The 15,409-nt window shown below is 50.7% G+C and overlaps 1 protein-coding gene and 1 non-coding gene across 2 annotated transcripts; both read right to left on the bottom strand.

Annotated features, from left to right (window-relative positions):
• Positions 1-181: 181 nt before the first annotated feature.
• Positions 182-7,103, bottom strand: MRPL4 (mitochondrial ribosomal protein L4). The gene is made up of 9 exons (XM_024557082.4): positions 6,810-7,103; positions 6,658-6,724; positions 6,422-6,572; positions 4,676-4,727; positions 3,596-3,713; positions 2,519-2,625; positions 2,298-2,407; positions 2,143-2,219; positions 182-1,025 (listed from the first exon to the last, which is right to left on the bottom strand). Exons 1-9 carry the CDS (start codon positions 6,864-6,866, stop codon positions 880-882), a joined length of 885 nt encoding a protein of 294 aa, XP_024412850.1. The 5' UTR covers positions 6,867-7,103; the 3' UTR covers positions 182-879.
• A 7,878-nt stretch (positions 7,104-14,981) lies between these two features.
• LOC112301604 (U1 spliceosomal RNA) lies at positions 14,982-15,145 on the bottom strand. The gene has a single exon (XR_002974505.1). It is a non-coding gene; the product is annotated as a U1 spliceosomal RNA (small nuclear RNA).
• Positions 15,146-15,409: the final 264 nt, after the last annotated feature.

Here is a 15,409-nt window from a genome sequence, read left to right as displayed (position 1 = left end):
CCCAGCTGATGGGTGGTCACTGTGGCTGCCTGGCCTGGCTGGCCCCACACACGCAGATGACTGTTCTGGCTGACTTCAAAGAAATCGGCCACATTATTTTACAGTGTTTTATGACTATTAAAAAAATTAACTTGGGGGCAAATAACATCAGCAGACTCAAGAATTAGCGTACCAGTTTGATGTTTTTTTAAAAATGTGTTTATTCTCCCATTTACTGACCACACTGATTCTGAGTCTGTACTCGGGGAAACCTCTGTGATGGAAGCTCAGGTTTGCATATGGCACCTAATTGTGGAATCGAGCCTGCACATGGAACTGAAGGACCCTAACAAATGGGACTACACACCCTGCCAGGAAAGCAAGCATATGACAGTGCCCGGAGCCAAGAGGCGCCAGGAGCAGCTTCCTGGGGAAGGGCAGTGCTCCTGCTCCTCTGTGAGTTCCTGGGGGCTGAGTCACCCCAGGGAATTTGATTCTGGGTCACTTCTGTAAACAGCACTGAGGTCGCCCCTTGAGGTCAGAGGTACCGGCAGTGCCCAGCACCGGGGAAAGAGCCTGACTTGCCAGGTGGAATTATTCACAACATGGCAATGAGCTGCTGTTTCTCCTTTGTAATTAAAAAAGTAAAGTTTATGTTAAAAACAGAAAAGAGAGAATTGGGCAGGAGCTTGATCAGGCTGTCTTCCCAGTCAGGACGCCTGCCTGGCTGGCCCAGCCACTCCTCATGGCCTCAGCTTCCTACTGGGAGCCTGGACTCTTGCAGGGTGGGCACAAGGCCCCCAAACCGGCCAGTTTTGGCCTGGCTCAGAGCAGGTATCTGCTATGAAGAGCGGTGTAGAAAGGAAGGCATCTGATGGGCCCTGGAGCACAGAGTGGGGCTCAGGGGAAGTCAGAGTAGGGCAGGTGGAAGGGGTAGAGGGGCGTGTAGCGTGAGTCGTGCCAGAGCAGCTTCTCCTCCAAGAAGGCGACAGTCTGCAGGGTCAGGACCAGCGTTTGGTGCTTCAGCATGCTGTGCACGTTCAAGCCTGGGGAGCAGGGAGTGCAGTCAAGGTGGGTCTGTACCCCACACCTGGAGCCCCTATCTATCCTCCTGGGAGCATTCCCCCTTAGAGAGACACCATGGTCTGGGATGGGGTTGAGAGCAAGGCAGCCTGGGGTCAAACCCTGGCTCAGCAGCCTACCACTGGGGAACCCTGAGCAAGGGTTCAAACCATCAACTTCTGACTGACAGCCTCCCACGTGCTCAACTCTGCCCTCTGCTTGGCCACGATTCCCACCTCACACTCCAGTGGATGGGTACAGACCAAGGACAGAGCAGGTGAATAAAAACAATGTACTAAGCGTACCCAGGGTGGCTTCAGTTAATGAGCGAGGAGAGGGAGGAGGGGAGGGCAAGGATGGGACAAGCCAGGTCATGCAGGATCTGGTGGGTCTCAGGGAGGACTTGGGCCCTTCCTGAGGGCAGTGGGAGCCATGGAGGGCTGTGGGCAACAGAGGGATGTGCATGGACTCAGGAGCTCACAGAGGCGCCCTCTGGCAGCTGGGGCTGAGAGACAACTATTCCAGGATGAGGGCAGAGGAGGTTGTGCTGATCCAGTCAGGGGGCTGGCCCTGGGTGGTAAGAGGTGATCGGACTCTGGATATGATTGAAGACAGAGCCAACTGGGTGAGCTGACTGAATGAAGTGGAGGGTGACAGTGTGGGGTGGGGCCTAAGCCACTGGAAGGAAGGAGAAGCCAAGATGTCTATGAGACTCCCTTGCACAGCCACCCAGGGGCAGCAGGACATGGAATCAGGAGAGTGGGAGAGAGCTCTGGGGGTTGGTCAGCTCAGTGGTGGGTGTGATGTCTTGGGAGAGGCCTGCTCCTGCCTCGCTGCCTCTCTGAGCAAGGAACCAGGTGGGGACAACCAGTGGCCCTTGCGTTCACTCCACTCCTGGCACTGTGACACGAGCTTGGACAAATGTGGTATCAGAACATTTAAGGAAAACATCATTCTCCGGACACACTATTTGGGCCAGTTGAGGGTCAGCAAGGGTGGTCACTGATGAAGGCCACTCGGTGACTAAGAGGCAGATACAGGATATGAACTGACCTATGCACTCCCTGGGGACCTGGGGGTGGACCGGTGACCTTCACTCACCCACAGCTGGGACCAGGTTGAAGGTCTTAAGCTCCGATGCAGCTGTCACGATGTTCTGAGGCATGTCCTCGTGTGCTCTGAAACAGAGGCCAGGAGGTGAGCCCTGCGGAGGATGGAGCTCAGCCCCCAACCCCTACTCTGCCCTGCATCCTCACAAGTCCACTAGGAGCACGGAATCCCCCCAGCGGCGGTAGCAGGCCAGCTCCTTCAGGTACTGAGGGTCTGCGGTTGGGAGCTCCAGGGAGTCCACGATGTGCAGGTTGTCCTGGTGGGAGGAAAGGACAGATGTCCTGAGCCACCAAAGCCCTCTGTGCTCCCCAGCCCTCAGCCCACACACCCCAGGACCCTAGTGGCTTCCAACAGGATGGGGCTGTACCTGGGCCAGCTTGACAGTCAGTGCCACCTTGAGGCCCTGCACCCGCACCTTCATGGGCAGCATATAGTAGTAGCTTGTGGGGCCCCGGGGGCCGTGTGCAACACCTCCTGTGGGGACAGAGGCGTGTAAACAGGTGAGGGCCCCAGTTGGACTTGGTGGTCAACAATTAGCTCCAATGGGAGGTGTGGGGGTGAGGGTGAGGAGGCTGCCAGCAGCCAGGCTCAACTCCAGCAAAGAGGGCAGCCTCTGCTAGGAATGGACAGGGGAGGCCTGATTGAGCATCACCTGAAACAGGTGACTTCACCTCCCTGGGACTCTATTTCTTCAGCCATCAAGCCCTGAGTGAGGGCTATCTCCTTGTGCATCCATCCTCTACTGAGTGTGGCCCTGGGAGTAGAGCAGGGAACAAGATGGAAGGACCCATACCCCCACACCATTCATGTTCATACAGAGGCTTGACCACAGAGGGAATCGGGGCTGGGCACAGCAGCACAGGACTGGGGGGCTGGGGGGTGGGGGCAGGAATCTGAAGGGCGTCAGGGAGGGCTTCCTGGAGAAGGCGTGGCTCAAACATATCCAAAGGATGAGCAAGTTGGCCAGGCAAATGGGAGATGACTCTAAATCAGTGCTCCTTGGGCAGAATAGGGTCCGAAGCCACCAGTGCCTGGAATGCCAAGGTAAGGAGTTCATATACACACAAAGGCCTCAGGAGATGGGAGGGTTAGGAAGGTCCCTCTGGGTGCTATGTGAAGTGTGTGCCAGAAGAGGCGAAGTGGGAGGTGGAGCCAAAAGGGGTTGTGGCCACAGTCTGATAAGAGAGGCTAAGGCCAGTGCTGGCAGAGGGTGGAGTGGCGATGGGGGTTCTGGGAGATTGGGAGGATGGGGAAAAGTGGATGATCTCAGATCTCTGCCTGCATGTGGGCAGTGAGGTGTGCAGATCTGAGTCCTCCGGCCCCGCCCCCGGTGGGCTGATGAGGAGGAGGGAATGGGACCAACAAGACATCATGCCAGATGTGTGTAAAGAAACACCCAGACCCTGAGTTAGCCTGGAGCCTCCTCCCTGCCCTGCCAGCTTACCTCCTCTCCAGATTGGTGAGCGGATGCTGCCGTGCCTTGCACGCCCGCTGCCCTTCTGTGGCCAGGGCTTCCGGCCACCACCCCGCACCTCAGCTCTAGTCTTGGTCTTGGCATAGCTCTGTGGAGGTCAGGTTTGTGAGACAGATGTCATCTCAGGCAAAAGGCAACAAGTCCAGGATTATAGGGGTGACTGGGCAGATGGGCTTGCCGCCGGGGAGCCAGACTGGAGGCACAGAGATGGGGTTTCCATTGGGACATGAGCACTGAGCACTGAGAGAAGGATAAAGGGATCAGGAGTTCCCTCCTCCACTCCAGTAACACAGGCCTCAGAAAGACAGGGGCTCTGCTGTCTGGCACACAGTAGCTGTTCAGTATTTTTTTAAATGATTTCAATGTGGGTATAACTGAAAGGAAGGTTGAACTTGAGGAAAGTCATGGCTAGAGAGAATGAGAGAGAGGTGCAGGATGGAGAATCACGAGGGACTTTCAATGCCAGGCTGATGACTTCAATCCTAGGGAGCCAGGGTGGGTGTGGGCAACGGGAGAACTCACTAGGCTTCTGAGGTGGGCAGATGGAAGGCAGACAGATCCTGATTGATAATGGCTTCTTCAGTGATCTTGGCATAAAATCCAAGATCCTCGCCATTGCTCCTGCTGACCTCTAGGCCACACTGGGCTGTTTTTAGTCCCTGCCACAGGGCCTTTGCATGTGCTGTTCCCACCACTTCCACCCCAACCCCACTATCCTCTTTACTAGTTACTCTTACTGCACCTCTGAGGTTAAATACCCCTTTCTGTGGAAAACTTCCGTAGTTATACGTTTACAGGTATGACTACTTGATTCACATTCACCTCTCCAACTAGACTGTGAGTTTCACGAGGGCAGGGATCTCTCCTGTCTCATCCACTAGCACAATGCCCAGTGCACAGTGCGTGTTCAGGAAATGCCTGGCAAATGACCCAGCAATGAATGGTTAGGTCAGAGAAGATGTGCCTGAGAGAGAAAACACACTTACAAGGGTTCCTCTGCCCACCTCACCCCACTTGAGACACTCACAGTACCCCACTCTGAACACTTACAATTCTCTTGTAGTTCTTCTGCCAGATGGTGACCTGATGCAGGATGTCCAGCCTATAGAGGAAGAATACATGAGAGGTCTGCCTCCACCTAATACCCTCCTACAGCCCCACCCTACTAGATGAAAACCCAGGCTCCTCCTTTCCACCTCCAGGGCTGTGTGATCCACCATTTTCACTCCCCCCTCCACTCCATTCTGTGAAACAGAGTCTGGCCTCCAGGCCTTTGCACTTGCTACTTCCTCTGTCTGAAATACTCTTCCCCTGGCTGGTTCCTTGTCAGCATACAGGTCTCGGCCTAAACATTATCTCCCAGAGGGGCCCCCTGGCACCTTCCTCCTTTCCCACCACTACAGCTTACTTAATGCCACCTTCTTTACAAATTGGTTTGCCTCTTTAGCCCTCTATTCATACGGTAGACAATGACCCTATGTGTGGCTACCGAACACCTAAAATGTGGCCAGTGCCACATGCTGAAATGACAGTATTTTAGCTGTATCAGTTTAAATAAGATATATGATTGAAATCAATCTCGCTTGTTTCTTCCTATTGTTTTTCAAACTGTGGCTACCAGAATTTGAATCACACATTATGTGGCTATACTGGACATGGCTGCCGGAGCACTAGTCTGTCAGGGGTTGGAAAACTACGGCTGGTAGGCCCCATCTGGCCTGCTGCCTCTTTTTGTAAATGTGTTTTACTGGAACACAGCCATGCTCATTTGTTTATGTATCACCTATGGCTGCTTTTGTACTACATTGGCAGATATCAGTAGTTGCCATGGAGATGTCATAGTCTGCAAAGCCTAAAATATTTACTATCTGGCCCTTTACAGAAAAAAATTTGCTGACCCCTGCTCTAGACATCAACATCGACACTGATGTAAGCAACATCAGTGTTCACTTACTACACCTAGCATGGAATCTGGCACATAGTAGGTGCTTCATAAATATTTACAGAACAAAATATGTTGGTTTCATTATTTTCTTTTTGGTCACCCTCTACTAGATTAGGACTCTGTACAGGTAGGGGCAAACCACCCAAATAACTATAAGAGTAACAAATTAATAGCACTTATTATGTGCCTGACACCATGCACGTGGAGAGGCATCATACACCTGGGCAAGCAGTAACGCATCCCTGGGAGCTGGCCAGCATAAGATTGAGATCCTGGCTCTAAAGATTACAAGCTGTATGACCTTGGACAAATTTTTTAACCTGTCTGTGCTGTTTCCTTACCTACAAAGTAAGGGTAACAGAACCCCTTCCTAGGGTTATGAAATCTAGGTAACTAAAATGTAAATAGGCTGTGCCGTACCCACAGTGAGGATTTAGACATTGTTTGTGATTGGTAAAAGCAATCACAATGTCTAAATCCTTGCAAAAACCACTAACAGCAACGATAATCAACACTTATATAGAATTTATTATGTGCCAGAATTAACTCATTTTATCACCACAGCAACCTCTTCATGTTTGACAGAATGTAGCCACTAAAGCACAATGGGGGAAGGCAGGATTTGAAAGAAGTTCTGCGTCCTTATCCCCTACTGGCTCCAGAGTTCTGCGTCCTTAACCGCCTAGGGGATGTTAGCTCTCAGTTCTCAACCTATCCCTTCTGCAGCAGGGAAAACCGTCCTCCCCTTTCGACAGGGGGAGAAAATGAGGCTCAAGCCCAGATCAACCTGATTCCTAAACCCGCGTTCATCGTTCCTTTGCCACTCAGTTCACCACGTTTCTCTCGTTCACCTGGGCACCGTGGAGAAAACGTCGGGGTGCAGTTCGGCCAGACCCACACGCTCCTGCTCGTAGCCCCGTAGGGACTCGATCCAGGCCTGCACCGGACGCCGGTGTGCGGGTATCGGGAGCTCGCACTTGCGCAGCACCGGTACCTGGAGACCTGACGCAGTTGGGAAGTCAAGAGTCAGGAACAAGGGTTAAAGCTCCCGGGAGCCACCCTGCTAGGGCCACCCGGTCAACCTCACCCGCGCTCGCCACAGGCTCTGGCTTCTCCCGCGGCTGCACTGCCTCCTCCGCCAGTGCGTTCAGGCCCTGTGAACAGTGGGCGAGAGTGAGAGACGACTCCTGGATCCTGCAACCTTTGTCATCCGATCCCGCCCCCAGTCACCGGCCTCACCCGGCAGCCTGCGGACGGATGCCAGGCCCGCGCTCCGACCCGGACTAGCCGCAGCATTGCAGCGAAGCTCAGCACGCTGAGAGGTCAAGACTCCGTGCGGCCTCGCGCGGCGCCTAGCGATTACGTCACGCTCGCGACACCGCCTACCGCTCAGATTCGGCGTCGAAAGCAGACCTGCTAGAGCAAGAACGCCACGCCTGGCCGGCCCGCGTGCCCCCACCGCCACCCCAGGACTAAACGCCAGACCCCAATCTTCACTCCTGGCCCAAAGGGCCCTCTGCGACCCGTGGGAACGCGACCCCACAGCAAGAAGCCCCACCCCTTCCGTAGACCTTGCCCTCCTGGGTCATGCCCCCAAAAAGACTGTGTAAGCCACGCCGCCCAGGCCCCGCCCCCATTTAGCGTCCTAGACTTTCGGAGGTGGTTTTTCTCTATCCAATACCCGGGTTTTGTTTGTTTACGTGATTCAGGCCCTTAACTCCTACCGAAAGCCCTCAGGATTGAGCCTGCCGGACAGTGCCTATCCGCTTAGATCCCCCAGGACAGGTCTGTGTCCCCCCCAATCACCTCAGATTAGGTGTGTGTCTCCCCCTTGAGACCTGACCGGACTTTCGGAGGAGATAGCAACAGATGCTGGATTGCCTCTCTCTCGTTGCCCACCCCCTCAACAGAAATCCAAAAACTCACTTTTAGATTCTTTGCCACGTTCTCCGCACGACCTCCAAGGGGCGCCACAAGCCCACAGGATTCTTCCCTGCGTGATCAGGCCTGATGACTTGCAGGCCAGTGTGGTCTGGACCTAGGTCAGTGGCTGAGAACTTGGTATTAGAGCCATCCTCAGTTTTCCTATCTGAAAAATGGGGCGGTTGTGGGGCTTCAATGAAATAATGGATGCAAAGCGTGCCATGCTTGGCACAAGGTGAAAACTTAATACATAGCATTATTATTGTTGTTAAAGGTGACTTTTGTCATCAAAGTGAGGCAAGAATCAAGGCAGGGATGGCGATAGACCCTGGAGGAATTGAATGATATGCTAAAGATGTGGGGGGGGGGGGTTGCATTTGATATATAACATGGATATTTATATGAAGTGTTAATGAAAATTTACAATGTACTTCATTGTGTATTCTGTCCCTGCAAAAGTAACTGTGAATTGTGTTTCAAACCCCACACTCTCCCCTGGCTGGTGTGGCTCAGTGGATTCAGTGCCAGCCAGTTAACCAAAAGGTCACCGGTTCGATTCCCAGTCAGGGCACATGCCTGGGATGCAGGCCAGGTCCCCAGTAGGGGGTGTGCGAGAGGCAACTGATGGATGTGTCTCTTGCGCATTGACGTTTCTCTCCCTCTTTCTTCCTCCATTCCCCACTCTTTGAAAATAAATAAGTAAAATCTTAAAAAAAATAAAACAAATAAAACTCCCCACTCTGCGATTTAAAAAGTTCTTTTAGTCCTTTATTTTGTAGAATTTTATTATTCATTTTATGTTTTCATAGGTAATCCACATATCTGTTAAAGAAATTTTCAAAAAAACTACAAAAGGATAACTAGAGTGAAAATCTGTCTTCTACAACCTCTGTCCCCGTCTCCCATTCAAGTTTCCTTTGCAGAAGCCACCACCACAAACAGCTGTGTGTTTCCTCTCAGAACCAGTTTATGATTTTACAGGCAGATTTATAAGTCTGTCCTGTGCCAGGGAATTTAGATTTTGTATAGTGAATGATGGAATGACACTTAGCTGCTTCATGATTAGTTAGGCACCTACTGTGTACCACTGGGGAAAATCCAGTAGCAACCCAGGAAACACAGCACGTGAAGAAGGCTGAGGGATCAGAACGGGGGAGGGGGAAAGTCTTCAGGGTGTGTGGGAACCCAGGGAAAGAGCTAACGGGTGAGGACAAGGTCTCAGAGTTGGCTTCTCTGAAGCTGTAATCTGAGAATTAAGGATTGAGAGTCCATCGGCAGTTTGTCCAGAGGAAGAAAGAATGAGTTCCAGGCTGAGGGAACAGAAGTTACAAAGGCCGAAGTGGGGAGAGTATGGCAGGGTGGGGTGAAACTGGACCTTCCTGATGGCTGCCATGTTTTGCTCATCATCTCATTTATGTTGATCCCACCTCGGGGTCTTTGCAAGAATATCCCTGAAAGAATGACTGTGGATGTGTGTTTAAAATTCCACACTCTTCCTTCTGCCTAGAATGTATTTCTCCCAGAGCTCCACATGCCTCAATTCCTCACTTCCCTGGATTCTTTCCTCAAAGGTCATCTCCATTCTAATACGTTTAGAATGTATTTTACAAGGGGTGGCTTCCGCCATCCCGTTTAAAATTACAGTCCCCGCCCCTGGCTCTTTTGACCCCCTTCATGCCCTATTTTTTTTTTTCTGTCAGTATTTATGTGCTAACATCCTATATAATTTCCCTTCTTTTAAGAAAAAAAAATCCCATTTTTAAAAATGCTTTTTGTCTGTCTCCCTCATTAGAGTGTAAACTTCCCCAGGGCAGAAATTTGGCTCCTGCTTGTTCCCTGACATAGCCCAGCACCAGCCCTGTGCCTGTAGCACAGTAGGGGCTCAAAATATGTTTCTTAAGTGAATTCCTTCTTTCATTGCTCTGTCGCAGGAGTTTTATCAGAAACAGAGAAAGCCCTCCCTTTGCCTCTTGGGTCTTAAGGTCTCTATCTGCCTGAAATCACGGGCACATGAAATACCCAATACATGATTATTTACCCAATGGCACTGGAGTCACATAGACACAGGTTCAAATCCAGGGACTACTGCTAATTGGCTGTGTGTTCGTGGGCAAGTGGTTAGCTTTCCTGGAGTTTGGTCTCCTAATTAGTGAGTGTGACACACACAAGCCCTCCCCTACTGAGCTGTGTAGAGGATCAGAGTTCTCTTTCCTTTCATTTACACTCCCCACCATCTTTTTCCTCCCACAGAGGGAACCTATAAACAGGAGTTAAGTCACGTCCCTCCTCTGCTCAGAACCCTGCACATCTCCCATTTCTCTTAAAGCAAAAATCAAAGTCCTCACTGCATCCCACAGGGCTCTGCAGGACCTGTCAATCCTGCTACCCCCCGGCTCCATCCCTCCAGTTTCTGGTCACAGTGGTCTTATCACCAGACCTGTCAATCCCACGCCAGCCCCAGGGCCTTTGCACATGTTATTCCTTCTGACTGGACCAATCTCCCTGAATATCTTCATGGCTCACTCCCTCATTTTCTTGAGGTATTTGCTCAAATGTCACCTTCTCAGGTGACACTGCCTCTAAAATCACTGCTTCCTTCCTACCCTACATTCCTCATCTGCCTTCCCTGGTGTCATTTGTTTCCAGAACATTCACCACATACTAACAGAAAACATGTTCTTATTTTCCTGAGGCTTGCCTGTCTCCCCCACTAGAATGTCAGTGCCTAGATGACAGAGTTCTTTGTTCCTTTCACTGCTGGACCCCATTGCTAACAAGGGTGCTGGGCACCCAGTACGTTCTCCATACATAGTAATTGAACAATGAAATGTAGAGAGAGCGCTTTGCACAGGGCTTCCTTCCCGCACCCCCAACATACTGATTATGAGCCTTAATGAAAGAGAGGTAATGACCTTGAGACCTGTGTACTGAAAAGCTCAAAGTTTGAGCATTTTGGCCTAAGGCTGGGTGGAGGTGAAAGGTTAACATGTCCAGCCCACTCCTGTAGATCAAAGGCTAAACTGCGTCAGCCTTTGTCTCTAGCGTCAGCCTCGAGACCTGGAAAGAATCTCTGCTGGCCATAGGCATGATAGCAATTTAGAGGGCACACACGTCATCGCACACCTGGCCATTCCTAGCCCCCTCCATCACTGTGCAAGGGTTTTCACAGAGGGCAGATGTCAAGGCTGGAATATTGGGTGCAGCCCTCAGGAGATGAAGAACATGGGTGTAGGCTTGATGGGGGAATCTGACCGATAGGGGGAGCTGTCTAAAGTGCCCCTCCACCACCTGCCAGAACATCTGCTCTGTGTTTTCAGCTCAGTTTCTGGGTAATGCCAAGCCCAGGAGGAGGAGTCTACCACTGAGTCACCCCTCCACCCCAACCCCAAGCTGGGCCTGATTTGCATAGCCATTTCCATTCTCTTTTACCGGTAGTCCCCTTCAGTTTAGCCACAATAGGAATTTAGAGGAATAAAGAAAAAGCACTGCAGTCAGGTCTTGGCAGAGATTCAAACCCTCCTCAGGCCTTGAAACCCCAGGCAGAGCTCGGGCTCGCTGGGCCTCAGTTTCCTCCTCTGTCAAATGGGGTATACTTGCCCCTGCTTCACAGGGTTTGTGCCCAGCTTGAGCCTATGTGCCCTCAGAATCACCCATTTCCGACCCTGCCCCCGCCCCATGGCTAGGGGCTGAGCCCCACACACAACATCTCCCTTGTCCACTGGCTTCTGCCCGGGTTAGTGGCAGGCACCAAGGGGTAGACCGGAAAGCAGGAGGCTGGGAGAAGCCAGAGTATCTCTCCCCAACTGCTCCTGGCAGCATCTTCCACCAGACAATTTCTAAGTAGTGTCAACCTATTTACACTTTGGTTTTTTTACTTGTGTAACCCACCCCTGTATTAAATCCCCTCTGTTTGAGGTACTTCTATTTTCCTGACTTAAGGCAGCTGGGAGGAATTTTGCTTGTTTTTTGTTTTAAGATACAGTTGAGATATAATAAAGTCTTCCCTTTTTAGTGTATGGTTCTGCAAGTTTCCACAAACATATGTAGTTACGTAACCACCAGCACAATCAAGATATGTTTGATCTTTTCCAGAACGTCATAGAAATGGAATAATACAGCATGTAGCCTTTTGTGTGTGGCTTCTTTCCCTCCTTATAATGCAATTGAGATTCATCCATGTTGTTATTTATAACTAGTTCCTTCCTTTCCGAACTAGTGTTTCCAAATATATTCCTGAGTGATCTTCTGTGTAAGGCTGGACTGCAGTTTGTCTACTCATTCCCTAGTTGAGGCAGCTGCAGTGAGCTTTTCATGGGCTGGTATTTGCTAAATATTTAGGACAATAACTGGCACAGTATATATGTATCAGCTGTTACTATTATGCTGGGTTGGGGGGTCTTGCAGAGAAGCAGGCCTCTGGTGTTCCCCTCTCCCCTAAATGTGCATGCCTCTCTGGTCCGGAAGAGAGAGCCCACCCTTTCCAGGCTGGAAGGGCCAAGACTGCATCTGGTGCAGACGTGGCAGGAACTGGCCTCTACTGGGAGCCTTCCCAGCCCATCCCTGAAGCTGAAAGTGGGCCCCAAGCCCATGGATGAAGGAGGCGAGGCGAGGCGAGGCAGCTGTAACTCCACCGCCTGCCAAGATCAGCATCTGGAAAGCTTCTCTGCAGCTGGGGCCCCTTCCCCCAGTGCCGGGGTGATGATGAGAAAGTTGGGACCTGTCTCAGACATTTCTTTTTACACAGTTTCTCCTGCCAAAAGCTGAGAGCTGGGGAGTGGGTGGACAGTGGAGGCTCAGAGAGGCTTGAGGCCAGGCCAGGCCTCACTGATTTGGGGGAGCTCACAAAAACCAGAGATCAGAGGGTTCCCCTCACCTGGATTACAGAGAAGAACATCCTGTATTACCAATGACCCGTGTGGTCCTGACTAGTACCTATGACCCTTCTACCCTGACCCTCTGGGGCAGGGAAAGGGGTCACTGCATCAGGACTAGGGTGAGGACTGAGGATGAAAACACTCAAATCCTCCCACTAATGTGTACCTCAGTTTCTTCATCTTTAGTGGTTTTTTTTTTAAAAAAGTATTGATTTACTTTGAGAAAGAGGGGAAGGGAGGGAGAAAGAGAGGGAGAGACACATCAATGTGTGGTTGCCTCTCCCATGCCCCCAACCAGGGACTTGGCCTGCCACCCAGGCATGTGCCCTGACTGGGAATTGAACTGGTGACCTTTTGGTTCTCAGGCTGGTGCTCAATCCACTGAGCTACACCAGCCAAGGCTCAGTTTCTTCATCTTTAAATTGGGGTGATGAGGAAAAGGGAAAACTGTGGAGACAATAAAAAAAAAATCATGTCAGTCATGACCTTGGGCTTGTGGGGGATGGAGGGATGAACAGGAAGAGCACAGAGGATTTGAGGGGAGTGACACTATTCTGTGTAGATACATGTCACTATGCCTCTGCCCAAGAGCCCACAGAAGATACAACACCAAGAGCAAACCACAGTGTAAACTCCAGACTTGGGGTGATAATGACGTGTCAGTGTCGGAGCATCAGTGATAACAAAAGCACCTCTGTGGCACCATGTTGATAGTGGGGCAGGCTCTGAAGCCCTGGGGGCAGGGGGCACCTGGGGAATCACTGTACTTTCCCCTCGATTTTGCTGTGAACCTGAAACTGTTCTAAAAATAAAGCCTATTTAAAACCATGGGGGGATGATGATATTCCCCACCTCCTAGGGCTGTGAGGGTTCACAGGGCCACACCCAGCATAGTCCGTGTCCAGTGAGCATTGGCCATTCTTGTCAGTGGCCCTGTAATTAGTGGAGCCTGGTCTGAGCCTCTTCGCTTCTGTTTTCCTTTCCTAGTAGCTCCTCAAGAGAAGGGCCGTTTCCTTCCCATTCCACTTTTCTCTCCCAGGAACCTCCCTAGAGCAGGGCCCAGCTTTCCGCTTGACCCCCACGCCCAGCCCAGACTATCGGGAAAGCTAGGCCTGCAGTGTTTTCCAGTGCTCCAGTCTGTTCCCCTCAGCTGACCCAGCAGGAGACCTCGTGTTGCCCCAGAAGTGGGAGGTGGCGGGGAGGAGGGGAGACAGAAGTTGCTTGTGGGTGTATCATCTTTGTCTAGGAGCCATGGCCTCCCTAACAGACGCCAGATATGCAGTGGCCTTGACATTACCCCCACCCCCAGGTCCCTGGGGGGATAGCAAACTGCTGAGCCAGCTCAGGCAAGTTAGGGGGGGCACTTCCTCCCCAGCTTCAGGTCCCACAGACGGCTGAGATTTCCGCTCTGATAAGAACGGGACCCAGTTTTCTCTGTGGCTTGTCCCCTGTGTGTTGAACACCTGGTTTGGAGACGTTGCCCAGGCGACACACTCCACTTGGCAGAGGAGTCAGTGAGATTTTGCTAAGGTTCCAGTGGACCCCATGATCTCACACAGAACTGAGTGGACACTGAAATCTGGCTCAGGAAAAGAAGCAAAGTCACTGACTTTCTTATCTCTGCATCAAAGCCCCCCTGCTCTGTGTGCGAACTATCTGGTTTCTTTGTCTCCTTCATCAGACACTCAGATTTGGATGGCCAAGCCCAATGAGCATCACCAAAGCCAGCACAGACCATTACATGCAGTTGCATTATATGAACATACATTCTGCATGCATATGTGTAGCATTAATACATTGATTCTTAATATGCACTTCTTTTTTTAGATTTATTTTTTAAAAGATTTTATTTATTTTACTTTTAGACAGAGGGGAAGGGAGGGAGAAAGAGAGGGAGACAAACATCAGTGTGTTTGCCACTCACGCGCCCCAGCACTGGAGACTCAGCCCACAACCCAGGCATGTGCCCTGACTGGCGGCAATTGAACCGGTGACCCTTTGCTTTGCCGTCTGGCGCTCCAGCCAGGGCCTAATATGCATTTCTTAATAATGCAAACATGTTTATTCTTAACATAAATTTGTTAATATTGATATGTTGAATAATAATATTGATATCTTTATTAACCATGCTATTTGTTTATATTATTGATTATTATTACAGGAATGATTTTTTAATAAATTTATTTTTTAAAGATTTTACCTATTTATTTTTAGAGAGAGGGGAAGGGAAGAAGAGGGGAGAGAAACATCAGTGTATGGTTGCTTCTCGAGTGCCCCAAACTGGGGACCTGGCCCGCAATCCAGGCATGTGCCCTGAGTGGGAATTGAACCCAGAACCCTTTGGTTCACAGGCCCACACTCAATCCGCTGAGCTACACCAGCCAGGGCACAGGAATGATTTTACAACTGGAAGTCTGGTAATTTGTTACCTTTTATTTGATTTTTCAGGTCTTTGTAAATTTTTTGAATTGGTAATATGAGCTAAAAATTTCAAACAGTACCCCAGTGCACAGTATAAAAAGTCTGGCACCTTCTCACCTGTTCCCTTGCCCCCCCAGTTCCCTTCCCTGAGGTTAACCACTGTGACGTGTGTCGTTTTTGGTTTTCATTTTTTCAAGGGACAGCTTGAACACAGTCCCCCACTACCACAAAGTCTGCAGCTGAGTTTCCCACATTTGGGGAAATCCCAGGGATCAGCACATCTGGACGACAATGGGTGAGCCTCACCCTGGGAAAGCCACCTTTGCGATCGTGGCTTCTTCCTTGCCAGGTGAGTATGTGTGATGGGTGTCTTGTGCCTTCTTCCAGAGATGGCCTGTGGGCAAATACACAGGCAAATGTGTGTGTATTTATACAGCCCTTATAAATACACACAGAAGTTCAAGCGAACAAACTGGCCTACATTATGCTTTTTTCAACATGACATATTGAAGACAGTTTCACATCAGTACAAATGAGGCTGCTCCAGCACTGGCTGTGTGGCTCAGTTGGTTGGAATGTTGTTCTGTGCGCCAAAAGGTCATGGGTTCCATACCCAGACAG

The sequence above is a fragment of the Desmodus rotundus genome, chromosome 9, assembly GCF_022682495.2.
Source record: "Desmodus rotundus isolate HL8 chromosome 9, HLdesRot8A.1, whole genome shotgun sequence".
In the NCBI taxonomy this organism is placed as follows: Eukaryota; Metazoa; Chordata; class Mammalia; order Chiroptera; family Phyllostomidae; genus Desmodus; species Desmodus rotundus.
This window is presented reverse-complemented; position numbering and strand designations above follow the sequence as displayed.